This window comes from Gekko japonicus, unplaced genomic scaffold (genome assembly GCF_001447785.1).
Source record: "Gekko japonicus isolate JY-2015 unplaced genomic scaffold, Gekko_japonicus_V1.1 scaffold448, whole genome shotgun sequence".
NCBI lineage: Eukaryota > Metazoa > Chordata > Lepidosauria > Squamata > Gekkonidae > Gekko > Gekko japonicus.
Window position 1 is genome coordinate 746138 of NW_015172018.1, and position 21016 is coordinate 767153.

Consider the following 21016-nt stretch of genomic DNA (forward strand, 5'->3'; position numbering starts at 1 on the left):
GCTCAAACTTCTAGCACTGTCTCTTGATTTGGAATACCCAGTATTCTCCATAGATATTTTGTGTTTTTTTGACTTGTTGTTTTCTTTTTTACTGTACTGTTTTACATTTGCAGTTTTAATTTTAAGTCTGTTTAAAACCACTGAGTACGAAAACAGAAAGACATCAAGGTATTTTAAAATTTAAAAGAAATGAAAAAGCCTAGGTCATCAGTATTCCACAGTGAAGAAAATTCCACCCAAACAAAAAAATCTGCTATATGCATGGAGAAAAACTGCACATATTTGCTTATTTTGTAGCAACTAGTCTCCTTCTCCTTGTCATAGGGATGGGAACACTGCCACATAGACAGCTAAAGCTTCACCCAAACACTAGACATTGCACCAAATCTCTATTCCAGAGATTTCATACTTTCAAGGCAACCGTCATAGCAAAAAATCCTTTTATACACTCTTACCAAGGCTACTAGCCAGCTACATGCCATCTAACAGCCCCCCCATTCATTTGTGGTACAAATGAATGGGCAGGCAGTGATTAGAGAAAGACAAACATGGTTTCGGTCTAAGCTTTACGTTTGGTCAGGTTGCGGACTTCTAAGACTGGTTACTTGCTCCCTAAAAGCTTTTGAACCTGTGGACAACTCAGGGACCACGCAGTCCACTTGGGGCTTTACGACAACCTCTGAAGGGCTTTCGCAACTTTCCTCTCTTGGCTACAAAGTGGAAAGTACACATCATTGTAAGGATACAAATCAAAAGCACGCAAAAAGCCAAGATGTTTTTAGACTGTAACAAAAATTAAACTAAGGTGACCGCAGAGCTGTAAAAAGTACAGAGGAGGGCAATCAAGATGATTAGGAGGTTGGAGCACTTTCCCTAAGAGGAAAGGCTGAAGAGTCTGGGACTTTTCAGTTTAGAAAAGAGACAACTAAGGGGGAGGGGCGGGGGGGGGGGGCGCATGATAGAGGTTTATGAAATCACGCATGGGGTGGAGGGAATCGGCAGAGAGAAATTTTTCTCCCTCTCCCAAAATACTAGAACTCGAGGGCATCCAAAGAAGCTGATGGGCAGTAGGTTCAGGATGGACAAACGGAAATACTATTTAAAAGTGAGTGATTAAAATGTGGAGTTTGTTAACAGAGGACGTATGCCACAGGCATAGGTGGCTCTAAAAGGGGATTTGATAAGATTCATGGAGGAGAGGTCTATCAGTGGCTACTAGCCATGGTGACTAAAGGGAACCTCCAAGTTCAGAGGCAATAAACCTGAACCCCAGAGCCAGGAGGCAACATCAGGGGCAGGTTTCAACCTCTGTGCCCTGTTGTTGGCCCTCCAGAGGAACTGGTTGGCCACTGGGAGAGACAGGGTGATGGACTAGATGGACCACTGGTCTGACCCTGCAGGGATCTTCTTTTGTCCTTATGTCTGTTTCGGATGAGCTCTACAAGATAGATACTTTGATGTGGCTAACTTTTTCTCCATTGTGGTACAAATGAATGGGCTTAAAGCATTATGGGGTAAAATGCTAGGGCTTACCACCACCACCACCACCCTACTTCCCCTGAAACATTTGTCCCAAGGCAAAATTCTAAAATCAGGTTGTGGCGTTAACGTTGTGTGCTGATAACGATGGAAACAAGAATGGGAAAAAAATAGGAGACACAAATTAAATCAAGTTTTACTTTTAATAATTTTTCTTAGTCAAAAGTGTAGCTTTGAAAATCTCTAGCTATTTGTGAAAATCTGAAAGAAAGCTGAGGAGCAACCTCACTTTGAATAATGTGGTTTAAAGCTGTGGGCTGGTGGATCCATTCCCAACCTCTTCATCGCCATCTAAGGTGTCGGAAATAAAACAGTGTCATAAAAAAAAAATCAGCATTTTAAAAATTAAGTGGAGAGTGTACCGTAGTTATGCACTTTGATTCAGGAAGAAAAAAAATAAAAGAAAACACCGAAAAGCTGTTGCACAGTAAACAAAAACCATAAAATAAACCAAAATTCTTAGAAACCACTGTAATTAGAATTCTTATCAACAGCTGAAATCTAATGAAAATAAGGTTGCCACCTTACCTTTTAAAGGAATGGTATTCCAGGCTCTATACAGACCAAGAATCTCCCCTGTGCAATCTTTTTAATCCACTCTTTGTGGCGCTCTGTTCTCTGCTTACATAAAACAGTCAGAATCGGCTTCTTGCCCTCTCCTTTGGCAAGACGCAATGAACAAACTTCATGTTTCAGAAGTCAGAGTACACAGAATGGAAAGACAGCTAACAGAGCTGACCTCTTCCCCAGGCTTCCCCAAACAAAGGGTCACAAAATCTTCCGAAGGCCTCTCCCCCCCTGCACCATCCCCAAAAGCAAGATGGCAATCTTAACAGGAAAGGGAAGCTAAATCTTTTAAATAACTTAAAAATCTTTGTTTATTACAAAGCAGCAAAAACAAACAAAAAACCCCATTTTCTTCTGCAGAAAGAAATGTTAGGAAACACACCAATGTAAATCACTGTTTGAAAGTGGGGGGGGGGGAAACACCTGCTAGTTTTCAATTTCACAATGAAGGCAAAACTATTTTAGGACTACTCTTTAACCTCATCAGTACTGTCTGAAGAAGATTCTTTGGCATCTTCAGTCTCTCTGCTGCCTTCCTCTCGATTTAGATTTTCAGTTTCCAATTTGGTCCCATTGAGCAAAGCACTGTCGCCGTTCACAAAACCATTCTCTGCCACTTCCGCACCAATTGCTTCTTCAATCTTTAAGTCCTCCTGCTCCTCTGGTTCTTCCTCCAAGTTTCTCAAGACGATTGGGAGCCTCGAGTCCGCTACAGTGTTCTCTAGCAAGGCAATATTACTTTCTTCGTACTTGGGAAGGAGAGCTCCTTCTGACATTTGTTTGCTGTAGTACTCTCTGTTGACAGCCGCACTCTTGACTGCCTTCTCCAAAATTTCTTTCTCACCTAAACGCAATTTAATAGCCATTGTCGCATGGCAGGTAAGGTCATGTGTTTCCAAAAAGGATTTATCTTCCTAGAGGGCAGAGGAAGGGGAGAGGAGGAAAAAAATATCAAGATGTACCAAAATTTAAACATGGCTTTGGTTTTGTAAACAGTGTCTATGCTGCCAGGTTTATTCATGGCTGACATCCATTTATATGGCACTTTACAAGCTACTACCCCAAGATCTTACAGTTTAAAGCAACAGATGGGAGAGAAAAGGAGGGCAGGAACAGAAAAAGGGAGCAAAGGGATGAATGTGAGCAAATTCAGTTACATTACATACTTAGGACTTCTTGCAGTCAGGAATGAAAACTACCGGAGCACTGAGTTAAGATGAGTTACTTTTGAAGAAGGATGGCACCACCTAAATTTTCTGGAAGGAATTCCCAGGCATAAAGGATCAAGACGATTGGGAGCCTCGAGTCCGCTACAGTGTTCTCTAGCAAGGCAATATTACTTTCTTCGTACTTGGGAAGGAGAGCTCCTTCTGACATTTGTTTGCTGTAGTACTCTCTGTTGACAGCCGCACTCTTGACTGCCTTCTCCAAAATTTCTTTCTCACCTAAACGCAATTTAATAGCCATTGTCGCATGGCAGGTAAGGTCATGTGTTTCCAAAAAGGATTTATCTTCCTAGAGGGCAGAGGAAGGGGAAAGAGGAAAAAAAAAAAATCAAGATGTACCAAAATCTAAACATGGCTTTGGTTTAAAGTTGTAAACAGCATCTATGCTGCCAGGTTTATTCATGGTTGACATCCATTTATATGGCACTTTACAGGCTACTACCCCATGATCTTACAGTTTAAAGCAACAGATGGGAGAGAAAAGGAGGGCAGGAATAGAAAAAGGGAGCAAAGGGATGAATGTGAGCAAATTCAGTTATATTATATACTTAGGACTTCTTGCAGTCAGGAATGAAAACTACCGGAGCACTGAGTTAAGGTGAGTTACTCTCATGAGTGAAGCGGGTTTTGAAGAAGGATGGCACCACCTAAATTTTCTGGAAGGAATTCCCAGGCATAAAGGACAATAGGCAGTTGCATTACACTGAGCAAGTAACATTTAGCATGGGGCTTTCATTGGTATTTATTTAGAAGAAGAAGAAGAAAAAGAGATTGGATTTATACCCCGCCCTTCACTACCCAGAGGAGTCTCAGAGCGGCTTACAAACTCCTTTCCCTTCCCCTCCTCACAACAGACAGCTTGTGAGGTAGATGGGGCTGAGAGAGCTCTGACAGAAACTGCTCTTTCAAGAACACCTCTGACAGAACTATGGCTTGCCCAAGGTCATCCAGCAGGTGCGAGTGGAGGAGTGGGGAATCAAACCCGGTTCTCCCAGATTAGAGCCCGTGCACTTAAGCACTACACCAAACTGGCTCTCTTTAGATCTCCACTCTCTCCCCAGTGGGAACCCAAAGTGACATACATTGTTCTCTCCTTTAGTTTATCCTCATGACAACTCTGGGAGGGAGGTTAGGCTGTGTGACTGGCCCACGATCACCCAGCAAACTTCCACAGCAGAGTGAGGTCTCAAACCTGGGTCTCCCAGGTCCCCGTCTAGCCCTCTAGTCACGACACCGCACTGGCTCTCGCAGAACCTTTTACAGAACCTAGCAGTCACTGAAGTTTGGACCTTCCTGGAAGGGAGGCACCGTCTTTAGAAATTTTCAAGAGATGCTGCATGGCCACTTTCTTTGCAGCTTGGAGGCACCTTTACAGAGTGGAGGTACCTTTCTGAGGGAGGGGGTTATCTACTTTTTATGTTTTAAACCAGGATATTTTTAAATTATGATTTGCAAGCCACTTGGAGCCGCAAGGAAAGATAGGATATAAATATCTGAATTAAATAAACCATGAACAAAAAAACCTATCTCCTCCAACTCCTCACTGCACAACAAGCTGCTTGCGTTGTGTACAAGACCGCTTTTGAAATGCCCAGGTTTTAAGACAGAAGTGATTGCCAGGAAGAACTCCTCAGACGCCCCAAAGTGCGTTCTGTGGATCAAGCTCCATTTCCAGAAACAAAGGTTTACGAGAAAAACAACAACAGTAGTACAACAGCAAAGCAGAATCATTAACTTCACTAATTATTTCTCCGAGAAAGAAGACTTCACAGGAAGGGAAAAACTTTTAATGGGTAACGCTCATTACAGCTAGTTGGGGCTTTAGACCAAGCTGACTGTGAAGACAGGTGAAAGCACATGCTCATAGAAGTCTTACTGCAACAGTGGTCTTGTAGGTTTTCAACAGGAGAGATGCCCGGGCTTCAAGGAATGTCCAAAGTTTCACCTCATTGTCCCAGCTCACAGGGAACTCAGAATTTCCAAGGGTGAAGATTCGGTCAATTGCATGTTCCCCTATCAAATGTTCTTTCAGCTCATCTGCAAGAAGGAAAGAGCCTTCAGCAATTTCCCTAAATATTCTGACCAAAGCAAAGAAAATTTCACCGTGAATAAAGGGATTCTGCAGAGCCGCTGCTTTCCAATCTCTGTTTCAGAGCCAAAGTTCCTAATCATTCTATTATACACTTTGGTCACTAATCCAGAAAGCAGGGCCAGTAATTGCTCTACTAATCCTGACCACCGACAAGGCAAGTACATGGCCTGATGTTGGATTAATGGGAAGCAAGCCACCCACAAGGAGAAAGCAATGGAGAGCAAAACTACACATTACATGTAACAGGCAATCACCGCAAGGACTTGCAGCAGAACAGCAGCTAGAAACTCCCCATGGGGACTTTGGTACAAGTGACTTCAGCCTCCCCCCCCACCACCACCACTGTCTTCCTGAAGTACAAACACTCCCTCATGGGGGCAATAAAATCACTTTGGGCTGTTTCAGGCTGGGAAAACAGCAGGGGGGGAGAGGATGAAACCCCTTCTTCCCAACATCATGGTCCCAATCCAAAACAGGCCCCTGAAGCACTTCAGAATTGAATTCCCATGGGAAACTCACAGCTGCCATATGATTTCAAGTCCCTGTAATGATCCTATGTTATATGAAAACGTGTAGTTTGGGTGTCTCTTCCAGGTAATCGTCCAAAGGACTACAGCCTAAGGCAGCTTAATCCTTTAACATAAATATCTTAAACACAGCTTGCTCACTTTTCTTTACACTCCATCACCTTCCCCAGTGTATCACCCCCCAGGTCTTTGGGGGACAAGGAAGAAAGACAAATAAACTATATCTTGGTTTTTCAAACTATAAAACATTTGCAAATTGCCCCCCGTCAACCAGGAAGATAAACCTTGGTGAACTGGAAGGCAGGTTTTGTTCTTTGACAATAAAGGAGTAGCAGGGCTGTGTGTGGTCTGATGAACCTCAATAAATAAATAAATTGTGGACCAGCAACTCACTGGACTTATTTGCAAGGCTGAGCTTTCCCCCGCCCTTCGTTTCATTTCTCAGTTTTGACCTTCACACAACTAAACAGATACGATTGTTCTTAAGATTCTGGTTTGGGTTTTACCTTCAGTCATACAAAACACTCGAAGGAAAGCCAGAAGCTGGGCAGAGATTGGGGGCTCAGTTGAATGCAAGGCGAACACACTGGAACTAACAAAAACAGTGAATGAGACAGTCAGTTTATAGTACCTTGAAAATCATTCCAGCATAAACTCCCTTAACCTAGAGTAAGTCTGGCTGTTGAGCATTCTCCTGAAGGTACTCCTCTTCAATACAAATTTGAATAATTTATCTTGGCCATAAGCCGTTTAAAACTTGCTGTTATTTTATATATGTCAAATTGTTCTCAAGTCTCAATTCCAAATCCCAGAAAATGAACAATAGCATATTAATTACTAGTAACAGTTCAAATCCCAGAAAATGAACAATAGCATATTAATTACTAGTAACAGTTCAAAAAGTCATTACTAATTCTATTTTAACTATGTATATCCTGCACTGGCAAGCCAATGCAGGCTTACAAAACACAGGACACAGTGTGTGTGTGCGTGCGTTCGTGCGTGTGTGCGCGCACACACACACAAAATAAATAAATATTCCGCCCCTCGTAAGGGCAGAAAGGTGGAATTTAAATTTTGTAAAATAAAAAATAAATTAATAGAAAGATTAAAACCCTCAAAATTACGCAGGTAAACAAGTACTGACCTGGTGCCAAGAGCTTACAAAGGTCAGTGCCAGGCAAACAGATGGCAGAAGCGCATTCCGTAACTGGAGTGCAAGAACAGAAAAGCCCCCCCCCCCTCTTGCTATTGGTTCATCTTCTCTCCATTTACGGAGGGAGACAGAGCAGGGCCTGAGAGGAAGATCTCAACTGATGTGCCAGTGTGTGTGGGAGCCAGGTGGGCTTTTAGATATCCCGGTTCCAAGATGTTTTAGGCTTTTAAAGCTAATAAATGGCACTATGGTAAGGGGCCGTGGCTCAGTGGTAGAGCATTTGCATTGCATGCAGAAGATCCCAGGTTTAAGCCACAGCATCTCCAGTTAAAAGGGATCAGGCAGTATGTGACGTGAGCGATCTCTACTTGAGACACTGGAGAGCTGCTGCCAGAGTAGACGATACTGACCTTCATAGAGCAAGGGTCTGGTTCAGTATAAGGCAGCTTCATATGTATGAATTGGGCTCAGAAGTGACTATGCAGCCAGTGTAGTTGTCCTAGACAGACATAATATAATCTTTGTCATTAGTGCCAATCAGCAACAGGGCTGCTGCATTCTGCACTAATTGAAGCTTCAGGACTCTTTCAAAGGCATTCCCCCCCATGAAGAGCATGTTGCAGCAATCTAACCTAGATGTGATCACTGTGTAGGTGACAATGGCCAAATCTTGCTTTTCACTAGAAGAACTCATATCTTAAGCTAATAAAAATGATGAACAACCAATAAAATGACGATCATTATAGCCCTTTTCTTTAAAAAAAGAGTTCAAAACTGTTCACAATGAATTCGAATACATGGTTTAAAAATGAAGGATACTAGAAGCCAGTGTAGGTCACAAAGACCACAAAAACAGTGTTATGGTGACTGGACAAGTAAAAATAGCCTAATGGCTCTTCTACTCCCAAGAGATAAAGAATTCTGTTGGTAAACACACTGAACCATAATTATTTACTCTGAGAAACATTAACTCTACCTACATTACTAAAGAACAGCTATGTTACCATGTTCTACTGGACCTTAAGAGCTTGAAATATTTTAAGATAAAAGCCATTTCTTTCCGTTTGACTTACGTTGGGATGCCAGCGCGAGCTAAGACCTCTGCCTTCATAGCATACAGCCTGTCACTTTTACTCACTCCAAGCTTTATTTTCACTCTGTCATGCGAATTATTATCAAAGAAAAACCCACTGTGGATCACAAATTCAGCATTTGACCGAGTGCCATAAAAAATGTAAATCTAGTAGGATGAAAAGAGAAGTGAAGGGACAGAAAAATAGCTTAAGATGAACTCTCAAGAATGACACAAATTGCATATCAGACCCCCCCCCCCCCAAACTCAACCCAACACTATAGTCCTGCAGAGCACAATGCTTGTGAGAGTACCACCTTTAAATGATGCACAATGCAACCTTTAACCCTAAGGAATTGCTCTTACTCAAAAGTACTAGCCAAAGGCTCGGCCTATAATTAATGAACCTCTAATATGATCAAAGTAGAATCCTCTATTCATGTATGCTCGGAGTTCCTCTCCTGGCTGCACATTAGAAAGCACCAGTCTGGGACAGCATAATTCATGCATGTCTGCAGCCTTTCCCCAAATCCAAGTACTATGAGCAAAACTGGAGGTTTCCTGCAAGTGGCTTGGCCTCACGGATCTTTGCTATCCACGGCAGAAACTGGGACCCTGCTGTGCAGTTTGGCGGTCCATACCTCCCAGTTACAAGTAAAATTTTATGAATCATTCTGTGGAGGTTAAGAAGGGGAAGAGCATACAGAACACTGAAACCAACTATGGAAAAACTTGAACCACTGTTCCATTAATACTTGACCAAGACAGTAAGGGACTGCTGTGATTAAATACTGAACAAAGGGTGATTCCACACTAGACCTTAAATCCTGGTTCAGCCCTGTCCCTGAATTTACATTCTACATTACACTTGAGTTCACCCCTGTAATTATCTCGGGGTATTTTTTGTTTCCACATTACATTGAGGTCACCCCAGTTTCCCCCCACACTTGTACCGGAATAAATGGATACTGCTATAACCAGGGATAACTGCAAGGTATTGTGTCGCGAGTTGAACTCTGATAAAACCAGGGAGGAGAAAAGGACCTAAGTGCAGAAAGGACCTAAAAGAACATTTTTATCCCATGTGAATAGCTGGTGTGCGTCTGCGTATGCATGGCCTCAAGAAGTTGCTACAATCATACTACCATGCTTCAATCTAAAATCAATATAGAGATAACTCTATTGACCACAGGTTCCCCCCAGGTCAGCTGTCTTTGCTTTTTGAAAAGCCACCAACAGTACTTGCATTAAGCTCCTTTTTTCTCCTTTGGTCTCTGAGTTCACTGAAGTACAACTACTGGACAGAGAGAACTGCAGAGACCCTACGAGCTCACGTATACAGCTAGACAACAATAATCTGTGTTACAAGATTTTTGGATGATTTATTCTGGATGAGGAGCGTTCCATAAACCTCGTCCTCATGAGGATATGCAAAGGAATACTGAGAAATATGTGTGTGTGCGCGCGCGCGTGTGTGCACACTGGGGTGGTGGGGAGATAAGCAAAAACTACTTTCCATTTTGCAGATGCATGCATGGTTAGACATGGGACAAATTTGAGAGGCCAGGGATTGCAAACCTCAGAAGCCAGTGAAATTATCTGGGAAATCTACAAACTCCAGTGAGAACAGGCGTGTTCTGATCTGCCGAGGGAAAGATGAAAAGGAGGCACTGACCAGGCCTCTGCCACTAGCTAACCTCTACCTCTGCTTGAGAGAGTGCAGAGAGTTATGGAGACCAAGCTGCACTATGGAAATACAATCTGAAGGAACAAACTCAGACAGGAAAGGAACAAAATCAGGACGACTAAAGAGGAGGATATTCTGTGAAGAGTAGAATACAGGGGAGGAGGAACCTCACTGGAATTTAGACTGTAAAGAAATGTGTTGCACTGGTAAGCAGAGAGTCAAGGAACTCTGCCCCAGCCTTTTGGATATGGGTGCCAAAGGCAGACTTTAAGCAAGTTCTGTTTTTCACTACTCCCAACAGACCCAGGTGGGTCCAGGATAATTCCCCAGGGCTTCCCAGACAGCCAGCTCCTACTTCATGGAGAGGGACTCCTGGCACATGATCTGCACTCTGTTCACCAGCCCTAGTTGAATCTGGGTGCCTGGATTTTTGCATCCGGGGGTGGGGGAGGGGTGAACAGGAAGGAGTTTTTCCCCATATAGGTATCAAAGTGTGCAAAGTAAATCTCTTTAGCGAACAAGGGTCTATTTTTCTTCTGTTATCCAAGAGTTAAGGAGTCAACGCACAGACTGGGCAGCACCAGTCTTGGATAGGGGAGCTGAATGCTGGAAGCAGACACTGAGCATGTGAAGAGAAACTAGGCATCCCTTGGAGAATGTGGCTTACAAGCCAAATCAGTTGGTGCCGACCTTTTTATTTTCTGGACAGATAAGTGGTAAGCAGTCAGGTAGCAGATGAATGAGAACTAAGTAATGTCAGACTACAAAATGCTGAACAAATGATAATGCTCAGGTCAGATCTTTTAAGCAATCTCACCTCAGATATGTATACCTGCCTACCACTCCCACAATCATTCACAAAATAAACTGGTCAAATGACTCATGGCAAAAGTGTAAGGTATGCTATGGATGGAAGCAGGCCATTCTTCTTCCTTTGCACTGACAAATGCAGTTTATGTTAGCATTCAAGAGAGTTCTGTTCCCCCCCCCCCATATTCACAGCTCTGATCAACGTATTTTAAGAAGAAAAAATCTTTGTAAGGAAAGTCTCACAGGAACATTTCTAGTACAAGCCAGCAGGACTCATTAAGCTAAATTAAAACTGTTTGCGTTTTTGTGTTTACACGTAGCTAAACAGCTCTACAAAACCTCTTTTCTTCAGGGCACTGAAATGCATAATACGTTTTATATATAGAAAATCATCACACACACACACCCCAAAAAAAAGCATCTGAAGATTACCTGTTCTCCAGGCTTAAAATCTTGGAGCGCTACACATTCACAACGATCGTCTTCTAAGTTGTAACCAGTAGTGATCTAGCCAAGGGATAGAAAAAGGGATAAAATTAAAAGTTCACCCTGTTTTTATAGATCTGCTTTATGAAAAGAGGTGAGTGCGAACTCAAGATATTGTGGAGGCTAACTTCTTTAAAGGTTACAGAAATGAACTGAAATCAGAAACTTTAAAGGCCACTCCACTGCTCCCTTCTCCATGCAGAAACAGGTGCCAACAAGCCACCTTCCCTTCCTCATTACCAAACCAAGCAGCGGCTAACGGAGACGGTTTTCCATTTATCCTTGCTCATCCTCTCCACCAGCGGCAGTGCCATCCTGCGCAAGCAGAAAGATATCCCTTCCCTCCACATCCCCTAATCCCAACTATTTACTCAGGAAAGCCAGCCACTAATGAAAGAGAGCAAGCATTAGTGGACGTGGTCCAGAAAGTCTCCATGCTCAGAGTCACCAGGTAAAGCAAGAAGAGAGTAAGCATGCTACGAAGTGTTCCCCAGTCGCTGTCTGTCTGAATCAGGCAGCGGGAAGTTTGATTATATGTATTCCCCCATTAAGAGGGTACTGTGGGAAATCGGCCCTAATTTATGAACAGTAAATCTCTGCATTACAGATATGGAAGGAAGAAATCTACTTACTTGAGATAAGGGGAAAGTTCTGAAAGATACCCTCTCAGACTACTACTGCTGGTCCTGAGCTAACCCTGTTGAGTTCCCAGTCACTCCCATGAGGCACTCCACAGCACTGCACTGTAAGAACTAGATTCTGTGTCATACACTTCAACTCTCAGTGCATTTTTCATCTCTTTAAATCAAAAGGAGTGGATAACTGTGACTCTTTGGGGGATACTCTCTTCCGAGGACTCCAATTTACTTGCAAATAATCCCTTTATCTGAAACTTGGGTAATTATTCTTAGATGCTGAAGGGATTTTTTTTTCTGTGGAAACAGTCACAAGAGGAAGGGTTTACCCCCCCAATCATATTTTTTTTAAAAACACAAGGACTTAAGAGGATCATGTTAACATGGAAGCAGCCCTCATAGCATGATTTTCACAAAGTTGGGAGGTTTCTCAATCACATGCAACATACCGTTACTGACAACATGGGAAAGGACAATTTTTCAGACATAGGTTCTGCCTAAAAGCTGTTTAATGCAATCCTGGAAGCACTGTAGCCTGCATTTTAGGCGTTTCAAGAAGAAGAGTTTCAGTTTTGGGCACCACAATATAAGAAGGATATAGACAAGCTGGAACGTGTCCAGAGGAGGGCAACAAAGATGGTGAAGGGTCTGGAGACCAAGATCTATGAGGAAAGGCTGAAGGAGCTAGGTATGTTTAGCCTGGAGAGGAGATGACTGAGAGGGGATATGATAACCATCTTCAAGTCCTTGAAGGGCTGTCATATAAAGGATGGTGCAGAGTTGTTTTCTGTTGCCCCAGAAGGTCAGACCAGAAACAACGGGTTGAAATTAAATCAGAAGAGTTTTCAGCTAAACATTAGGAAGATCTTCCTGACAGTTAAAGCAGTTCCTCAGTGGAACAGGCTTCCTTGGGAGGTGGTGGGCCGTCCTTCTTTGGAGGTTTTCAAACAGAGGCTAGATGACCATCTGACAGCAATGCTGATTGTGTGAACTTAGGCAGATCATGAGATGGAGGGCAGGAAGGGTTGCCTCAGTGCTTAGTTCTTGTGGCCCTTTCTTACATGCCCAGGGAAATGCTGATTGCCACTTTGGGGCAGGAAGAAATTTTTTCCAGGCCAATTTGGCCAGGGATCCTGGAAGGCTTTTCTTTTTTTTTCTTTTTTGCCCTCTTCTGGGCATAGAGCAGGAGTCATTGGGGGTATGTGAGGAGGTATTTCTGAATTTCCTGCATTGTGCAGTGGGTTGGACAAGATGCCCCTGGAGGTCCCTTCCAACTCTATGATTTTATGAGTTGATTTTTTTCCTCTAGCCTAAGGAGTCTCAAAGTGGTTTACAATCGCCTTCCCTTCCTGTCCTCACAACAGGCACCCTGTGAGGCAGGTGGGGCTGAGAGAGTTCTGAGAGAACTGTTACTGGTCCAGAGTCACCCAGCAGGCTTTATGTGGAGAAGTGGGGAATCAAACCTGGTGCTCCAGATTAGAGTCCACTGCTCTTAATCACTACACCACCCTGGCTTCCAAGGTTAAGCTTTGAAATATGGAATTTTGGTGGCTGGCTTTGCAGCACGTGTGCCTTTTGGCTGTAGGCTACATATTTCATTCCTCCATTTCCAATACCGGCGTTTAGAGACATTTGTGAGATTCAGGCTTTCTGCAGGGAGCTTGATTCATTGAGGAGCTGTGTGGCTGTGTGCTGTTTTGCTTTTACATGTACTGCAGGATCTTTTTTAAAATGTGCTGTTGCTGGGTTGCCGTCTTTGCCAGGAGCAGGGATAGGTATTCCATGGTGCCCTGTGAAGCTGATATCTCACTGCTGTTGCCTGGGAGACCATGTTGGATTTTTAAAGTTCAATTAACCTGTTCTCTCCCCCCAACACACACAACCGGTGCCCACATGGACTGTTTTCCTCCATTTTTTAGTACCTGGGAGATCAAGCTGTCTAGCATGGGAGACCCTAAGCACCTCAACAGGAGAAGTGCCAAGAGCTAAATCGCCAGATTTAGTGGAAGCTGGGGGAGGGGGTTGGAAGAGAAGACCTACAGACAGGGTGGGAGAACCTCACAGCATGGTGCTCTGAGAAATCCAAAGAACTAATGGACAATTCTGACTGCAAACAGGGATCCCCCATTTCCTCAAATTCATAACTATATTCCTCGATGTTCATTAAACTCCAGAGAAACATTCCCATCTACATGATGGTAAAGTTACAAATAACTAATAACCCAGTTAGAACAGCCTAATGTGCCAGGGTAGGATAAAAAAGAAATTCACTGAGTGGCTTTTTATTTATCCTAAGCCACCTTAATGCTAAAATATGAGTTACATGTTATAATACAATACTGGTCTGGATTACAGATACTGTCTCTCTTTCCACATAAGATGATAAGAATAAGCTAGATTTTTTTTTAAGTTGTCTTTCAGGCCAGCAGGAGAGTATCAGGAATCAGATGCTCTTTGTGAACCAATCAGGTTTAGATGTTGCCCAGGGCAAACAATCACAGGCTGCAGCGTATTATACTGGGAAGAATGGGAGAATGGCCATTGCTACTTTATGCAAGCTGTGATCTTTTACGCTAGGTAAGAAGAACAAACCCAGTCTGCACAGAGCTTCCTGAACACAACAATCCTTTTCAGACTAACACCATGCCCTGTGCCAGCAACTTCTCTCACCACCCCTGCCCACTCCTTTGCGATCAACTGTGTGGACAGAGTTCTGTGCTTGTTTGGCAGCCCTGTTTAGAGTATCTCTCAAGAACCAAGAAGGCTGACAGTATTTTTATTCTTCACTGTGTTTCATTATAGAATTGTTTACACTGACTGTATTGTTTTATAGATTGCACTTTGTAAATGTTCAGTTTTTATTCTGAATGTGATTTCAATGGAGCTTTGGAGAAAATGGACTGATATATATTTATGACACCACCCACTACTACTAAACCCTGATCAACAAACCGGGGGGGGGGGGGGGGGGGGATATTTATATTAAACCCAGTAGAAGAAACGATAAAATACCTGCTGTGCAAGAATCCACTACATGCAGACAATATTAAATTAGTATAACAGAGGTATACTACAAGGAGTTAAATTGCAGCTTGCAAGCCGTGTATTTTATTGCAGTTTAACACTTTATTGCAAGCTCCTGCACTTCAGCCAGTGTCAAATTAAAAGAAGTGCACTGTAACATGTTTGTCATCCTCTCCTACCTAAAAGGACAAACTTTGGGGGATTTTCAAACTTCAAGACATGAAAAAACCCACTCTGCTTTTATAATAACTTGGAAGCAAGACACTTGAGTGGAGATTAACACATTTAACTATGGTAAATATTTCAGAATTTGCACCACATCGCTGAACTCCGCAGCTTAACACATAGAGGGACTGCGTCCTTGTATCACTGGAGCCCCTTATCTTGTGTCTGTTTCACAGAATTCAGCAGCAGTGAAAAAGGCCAGGGATATAATACAGGCCCCTGCCATTTCAGAACAAACAATTGTGGTCATGCTTGTGGTTTGTGGAAGCCAGTGATCCACCACAAGCTGAGGGAGGGCCAGAAAGCCCCATTTCCCCAATAAAACAGAAAGCACTTTGCCTGCTTCCTTCAGCTATACTCTTTAACAGCAGCAGCTGATAAACATGGTGGGCCTGTTATGAAAGTGTAACCGCGGCGGCTCCGTCCCTCAAAACTTAATGTTGTTTCATTGGGGGGTCCTTTGTTTGGCCTGTGCTGGATGATGCTCCCTGCCCAGTAGGGCTCCACACCCGTGACAGCACCAGTATCCAATCTGACTGTCAAGTCACAATGCTGCTTAGGAGTAACAGTGAGAAATGCACAAAGACAGGATTCTTGACAGAGTTCTTAGAGCCAGGATGATCTAATTAGTAGTGTCAGAAGCAAGAAAAAGCAGGATGGACACAGTTCCAACTAAAACCAAAAGAGCCTTTTTATTATTTAGCTTGTGGGAGGGGGAGAAAAAAAGGCCCGTGGGGTAGAGCAAGAATAGAGATGCATTATAGCTGACTGACTGGAGAAACATCTCAGCACCATCTCAGCAGACTTCAAAGTAGACAACGCCTCCGACCTTCCAGTTTTCAGGCAGCAAGTCAGGATTCTCTGGGCCATCACATGAAAAAGCAAGGCTGAAATGGGGTTCCTACACTGGCTTATCGATTAAAATGTTTTCATCCCACCTTTCCTTGTGGCTCAAGGTGGATTAACACGTTAGTTAAAACATTGCTATTTAAAACCAATAAGATAAAACCGCAGATACCTCTCTCCCCCCCAAAAAAATTCTTGTACTCTATACCCCATTAAAAGCCCCGGTGAATAAAATGGCCTTGCAGCCATTGATGATACGATTTAATGAGATCAACGGGAGCAACTTTAGAGCTGATGCAGTACAGTGGCTCACTGAGAGAACCAGAGAGTCCCCAGCTCAAAGACCATCCAATCAGCCACAAATCACTAGACAGTCTGAGGCAAGCGACTCTCTCTCAGCTACCTTCACTCCACCCTGGGTGTCATGGCGGGGTAATTCCAGACCACTGCCTGAGCTCATTGGAGCTTGGGAGCTAAGCCGAGTCAGCCATGGTCAGTACTTGGATGGGAGACCAACAAGGAAGACTGGGGTTGCTATGCAGAGGAAGGCATTGGCAAGCCTGCCTCTGCTTGTCTCTTGCCCTGAAAACACCCATGGATGGGGGTCACCATGAGATGATTGCAACTTTTTACAGAAACTGGTATACTAGGCAATGTATGACCGGTGTTTTAAATGCTTCAAAGTGCTACATTAAGTGCTACAGCTAAGGAATCAGGATTGAGAGGAAACAAGATAGAAATCATTATTTCTGTAAATACTGTCCTCACCTCTACAGAAGCATATCTATTTAAAGACTGGTGGAAAGAAGCAAAATCCTTGGCAGCCATCTCTTACCCAGACTGGCAATATTTACACTTTTTTGTTTTGTTTGTTTGTTTTAAAGTACAGAACCAAAAACCTAACTTAGGAATTCAGATATCATGGTATTACAACCAGACATATGTTTTACTTTTGATGAACACTCCGACCATCAGGGTTAAATGGAGGGGAAATGGACTCATTCTAGTTTCAGTCAATTGTGCAGAGAACATTAAGAACCTCAGAAGAATACTCCTGGATCAGACAAGTGGTCCGACTGGTTCAGCAACACAGAGGCCAACCAGTTACTCTGGAGGGTAAACAACAGGGTTTAGAGGCCAAGACCTTCCCCAGTTAGAGGCTGAACTGTGCAGGACTACCACCATTGTGAGGAAATACAAGGGTTGTTGTTGTTCAGTCACACAGTCAAGTCCGACTCTTTGTGACCCCATGGGCTAGATCACGCCAGGCCTTCCAGTCTTCCGCCGTCCTCTGAAGTTTGCTCAACTTCATGTTCGTTGCATCTATGACACTGTCTAACCATCTCATCCTTTGCCGTACCCGTCTTCTTTGACCTTCAATCTTTCCCAGCATCAGGGTCTTCTCCAGTGAGTGCTCCCTTCTCATTTGGTGGCCAAAGTATTTGAGCTTCAGTTTCATTATCTGGCCTTCCATGGAACAGTCAGGGTTGATTTCTTTTAGGATTGACTGATTTGTTCTTCTTGCAGTCCAAGGGACTCTTAAGAGTCTTCTCCAGCACCATAGTTCAAAAGAATCTATTCTTCAGCGCTCGGCCTTCCTTATAGTCCAACTCTCGCAGCCATACATGACTACTGGGAATACCATTGCTTTGACCATGCGGACTTTTGTTGGCAGGGTGATGTCTCTACTTTTTATCATGCTGTTTAGGTTCGCCATCGCTTTCCTCCCAAGGAGCAGGCGTCTTTTAATTTCATGGCTGCTGTCACAGTCTGCGGTGATCTGGGATCCCAGGAACGTGAAGTCTGTCACTACTTCCACGACTTCCCCTTCTATTTGCCAAGGAGTGATGGGGCTGGATGCCATGAACTTAGTTTTTTTGATGTTGAGCTTCAAGCCCACTTTTGCGCTCTCCTCTTTTACCCTGAGCAAGAGGCTCTTAAGGTCCTCTTCACTTTCTGCCATTAGAGTGGTATCGTCTGCATATCTGAGGTTGTTGATCTTTTCCCCAGCAATCTTAATTCCCACTTGTGATTCATCTAGGCCAGCATTTCACATGATATACTCTGCATATATATTAAATAAGCCAGGTGACAATATACATCCTTGTCGCACTCCTTTTCCTATGCTAAACCAATCAGTTGTTCCATATCCGGTTCTAACTGGAGATCGGTTTTATGATTTCAGAGCAGGATCGCTTTGTTTGGTAAACTTCTATTGTTATTGTGTTAACTGACTGAGTCTTAGATGATGGTAGCAAGATAATTTAGTTACTTTTATGTCTGCAGTGAACAATATTTTGAATGGTTTGCACATTCCTTTCGAAAGACTCCAGGCAATGGCTTAATCCTGATTTGCATGGAGAATACCGAGCACAATTTTTCTGGCTTGAACCAAAAGAAACTCATGTACTATGCACAATGGGAGGGAGAGAGAGGCACAGTTCACACCAATCAAGATTTTAGCTTCCTTCAAGGCTTGTTCACGTAGCAGCAACCCATGGTTTGACTATTACAGCTGAACTAGGCCACTGCCTTGGACTTTTGATATTACAAGTGGGAACGCACAATACTTCCGTGGGGGGAAGGATAATCCCTCTTCTCATCTTAATTACACCCCCATCGCTGCTGCAATTCTTCAGGTCGCTGTGGCTCTCGGCCCCCTCTCCCTCCCACCATCAATGGAAGTAAGCCCCATCTGCTCCCCCCAACTGCCAAGCTCGCCAAGGCTTCCCCCGTCAATGACAATGGTGGCAGTGATCCCTGCGTGGCTCCCAGACAGACCTGTACCCAGAAGATTTTTGTTGGGGGTGCCGGGCTGTTTGGGGAGGGTGGTGGGCACTCGTAGGCACCCCACGGGCCTGCTCCAGCCACTGGGCTTGACAAGGCTTCTCCCCCCTCCCACAGCAGCAATGGCAGTGAGTCCTGCACAGCTCCCAGCCACTGGGCCCGCCAGGGCTTCTCCCCCCACCAACAGCGGCAATGGCGGTGGGCCCTGCCTGGCTCCCAGCCGCCAGGCCCACCAAGGCTTCTGCCCCCCTGACAGAGGCAGTGAGCCCTGTGTGGCTCACAGCTGCTGGGCTCCCTCGCAGCCACTACTGCCAAGCTCCACTGCAGCTCCCAACAGTAAGTGCATTATCTGCGTATGAGCAGAGAACGCTCTTTTATTTTTGAGGGAATTTAAACCTCCTCCATATAGTTTTTTTAAGAGTTAAGATTTTTCTGCAAACTTAGGGAGTACCCTAATTTTGCTGAAAAATCTCTTTTGCCTCCATGTGCCCCCATCTGCAGAATTTAACTATCCACAGATAGGGGGCACACACATGGGAAACAGTATATAGATATAAAATTAAGATTTCATAACATTTGCACCTTTTACTGAAATGACAAATACATGGTAATATCAATTCAAAATTGAAATGGACAAGTGATTTTTCTGTAATGCCCAGGGGTCATTTCCTGCAGGAGCGCACAGGAATGGAGCTCCAGCAGTAAAATGCCCAGTAAAATGCACATGCAACAAGCCCCACCCCCTGCTCCCAGCAGCCCTCAGTCAGAGCAAGAAGCAGCCAGGTAAGTTGCAAAGTAGATTGGCGCGCCCCCCCCCCCCCCCAGTCCAAAACAGTCCAGTGGCACCTTTAAGACCAAGTTTTATTCAGGTACAATCTTTCCCTCCTCTGCGAGGACAGATCTGCACGTCCCCCCCCTCCCAATAGCTTGCAATCCAAAACACTCCAGTGGAGCCTGAGCGGTGGGTGTTGTCTTCTGACACACTTCCGGTGATGTCAGGGGGTGTGGCATATGCAAATGAGTTATGCTAATGAGTTATGCTAATGAGCTTCCTGCACCTCTTTTTCTATGAAATGACCCCTGGTAAAGCCCAACCTTTTAATGATGAGGGAAGTTAAGAACTACAGTGGGTTGGATCCCCAAAACCTTCTGCTCCAGTGATACAAGATGCATGAGGGGCAATTTTGACCACTTCCTTCACCTTACAGTACCTGTCTGTTTTCTACGGCATTCAGCCCATGCAGGTCATCCAAACCCCTGCTATAATCTCTTCAGCACTCAAAGGCAGCTGCTGGGAGAAGGGAAAGACACACCTCTAGCAGCAGCATCTGTTGGTACTGCATAGGATCTAACTCAGTCTGTATTTCAGAGCCCATTGTGACACAACTGAAACCATACAGTATCGAGAGAGAGAGCCATGCCATTTTATTCTTACTGGCCTTGTTTATGAGTCCTATATGTTCAAAAACCCTAAAGGCATAAAGTGAATCAGGTAATTACACTGAGCTGGGGTGAGAAGACTTTGAACTTTTATCATTGGTTTAAGGACAAAACACAGTTGTGTGTATCATATATTTTAATGTACTACATTATGGCATACATGTACTTTTTCATACACTACTTCCCTGGTTTTTTACGTCTAGGGTGAGTGAGTTTCATTTCCAGAAACCATTCTACTGTTATACCTGTTAGGCTAAAAAAAATAAAATACATATCTGAAAACTCCACAGCTAGACAGTGCTTAGGTTTAAGTATCAGGTGATCAAATGAAGCTGAAGAATTCCAAAGGAAAGGAGTAATGGAGAAAGCATGGTGTCTGGGAATGGAAGACTTAATTTGGGTTTACAGAAGACACGGGTACCAGAGAAACAATAATCGCAAGAAGGGCACAGAAACAGACAGTAGTGAACAGATAAATTAAGACCAAGAAGATGAAGATATTTACAAAAAGGTAAACAGAATTTCACACTTTCCTTGCTTTGGTGAAAGCTTCCAAACCAAAGAAATTGCTTGGCACCCCTGTCCTGGATTTTCAAAGGATTCACCTATACATACTAGTTTTTCCAGAACTGGGTTTTAGGTTGATCAGTCATCCTACATACCAACACGTTCACCAACCAGGTCTATGCCCAAGTCCATAATCATAAGTATGGCTGCGAAACAATGCAGTTTAACAAGCCTTCTATTTAATATGCATTAAAACATTTTAGTCCTTATTTCAAAAGGCCCAGTTTCAATTAGCATTAGAAATATCACCACCACTACCACCCCAGTCAAAGACAAGACACTTCCCAGTAAAAGAACCCCAAAATACAGATATCTAAGATACTGGTTTGT

The 21016-nt window shown here is 43.7% G+C and overlaps 1 protein-coding gene across 1 annotated transcript in view; it reads right to left on the reverse strand.

Annotated features, from left to right (window-relative positions):
- Positions 1-1706: 1706 nt before the first annotated feature.
- Positions 1707-21016, reverse strand: part of SETD3 (SET domain containing 3) — a 68170-nt gene continuing 48860 nt past the window's right edge. The window contains exons 9-13 of the mRNA XM_015420478.1: positions 11109-11183; positions 8181-8347; positions 6458-6543; positions 5209-5369; positions 1707-3020 (exon numbers count right to left, since the gene is read on the reverse strand). Coding sequence (XP_015275964.1) covers positions 2574-3020; positions 5209-5369; positions 6458-6543; positions 8181-8347; positions 11109-11183 — 936 coding nt within the window. The 3' untranslated portion in view covers positions 1707-2573. The remainder of the gene's footprint in view (positions 3021-5208; positions 5370-6457; positions 6544-8180; positions 8348-11108; positions 11184-21016) is intronic.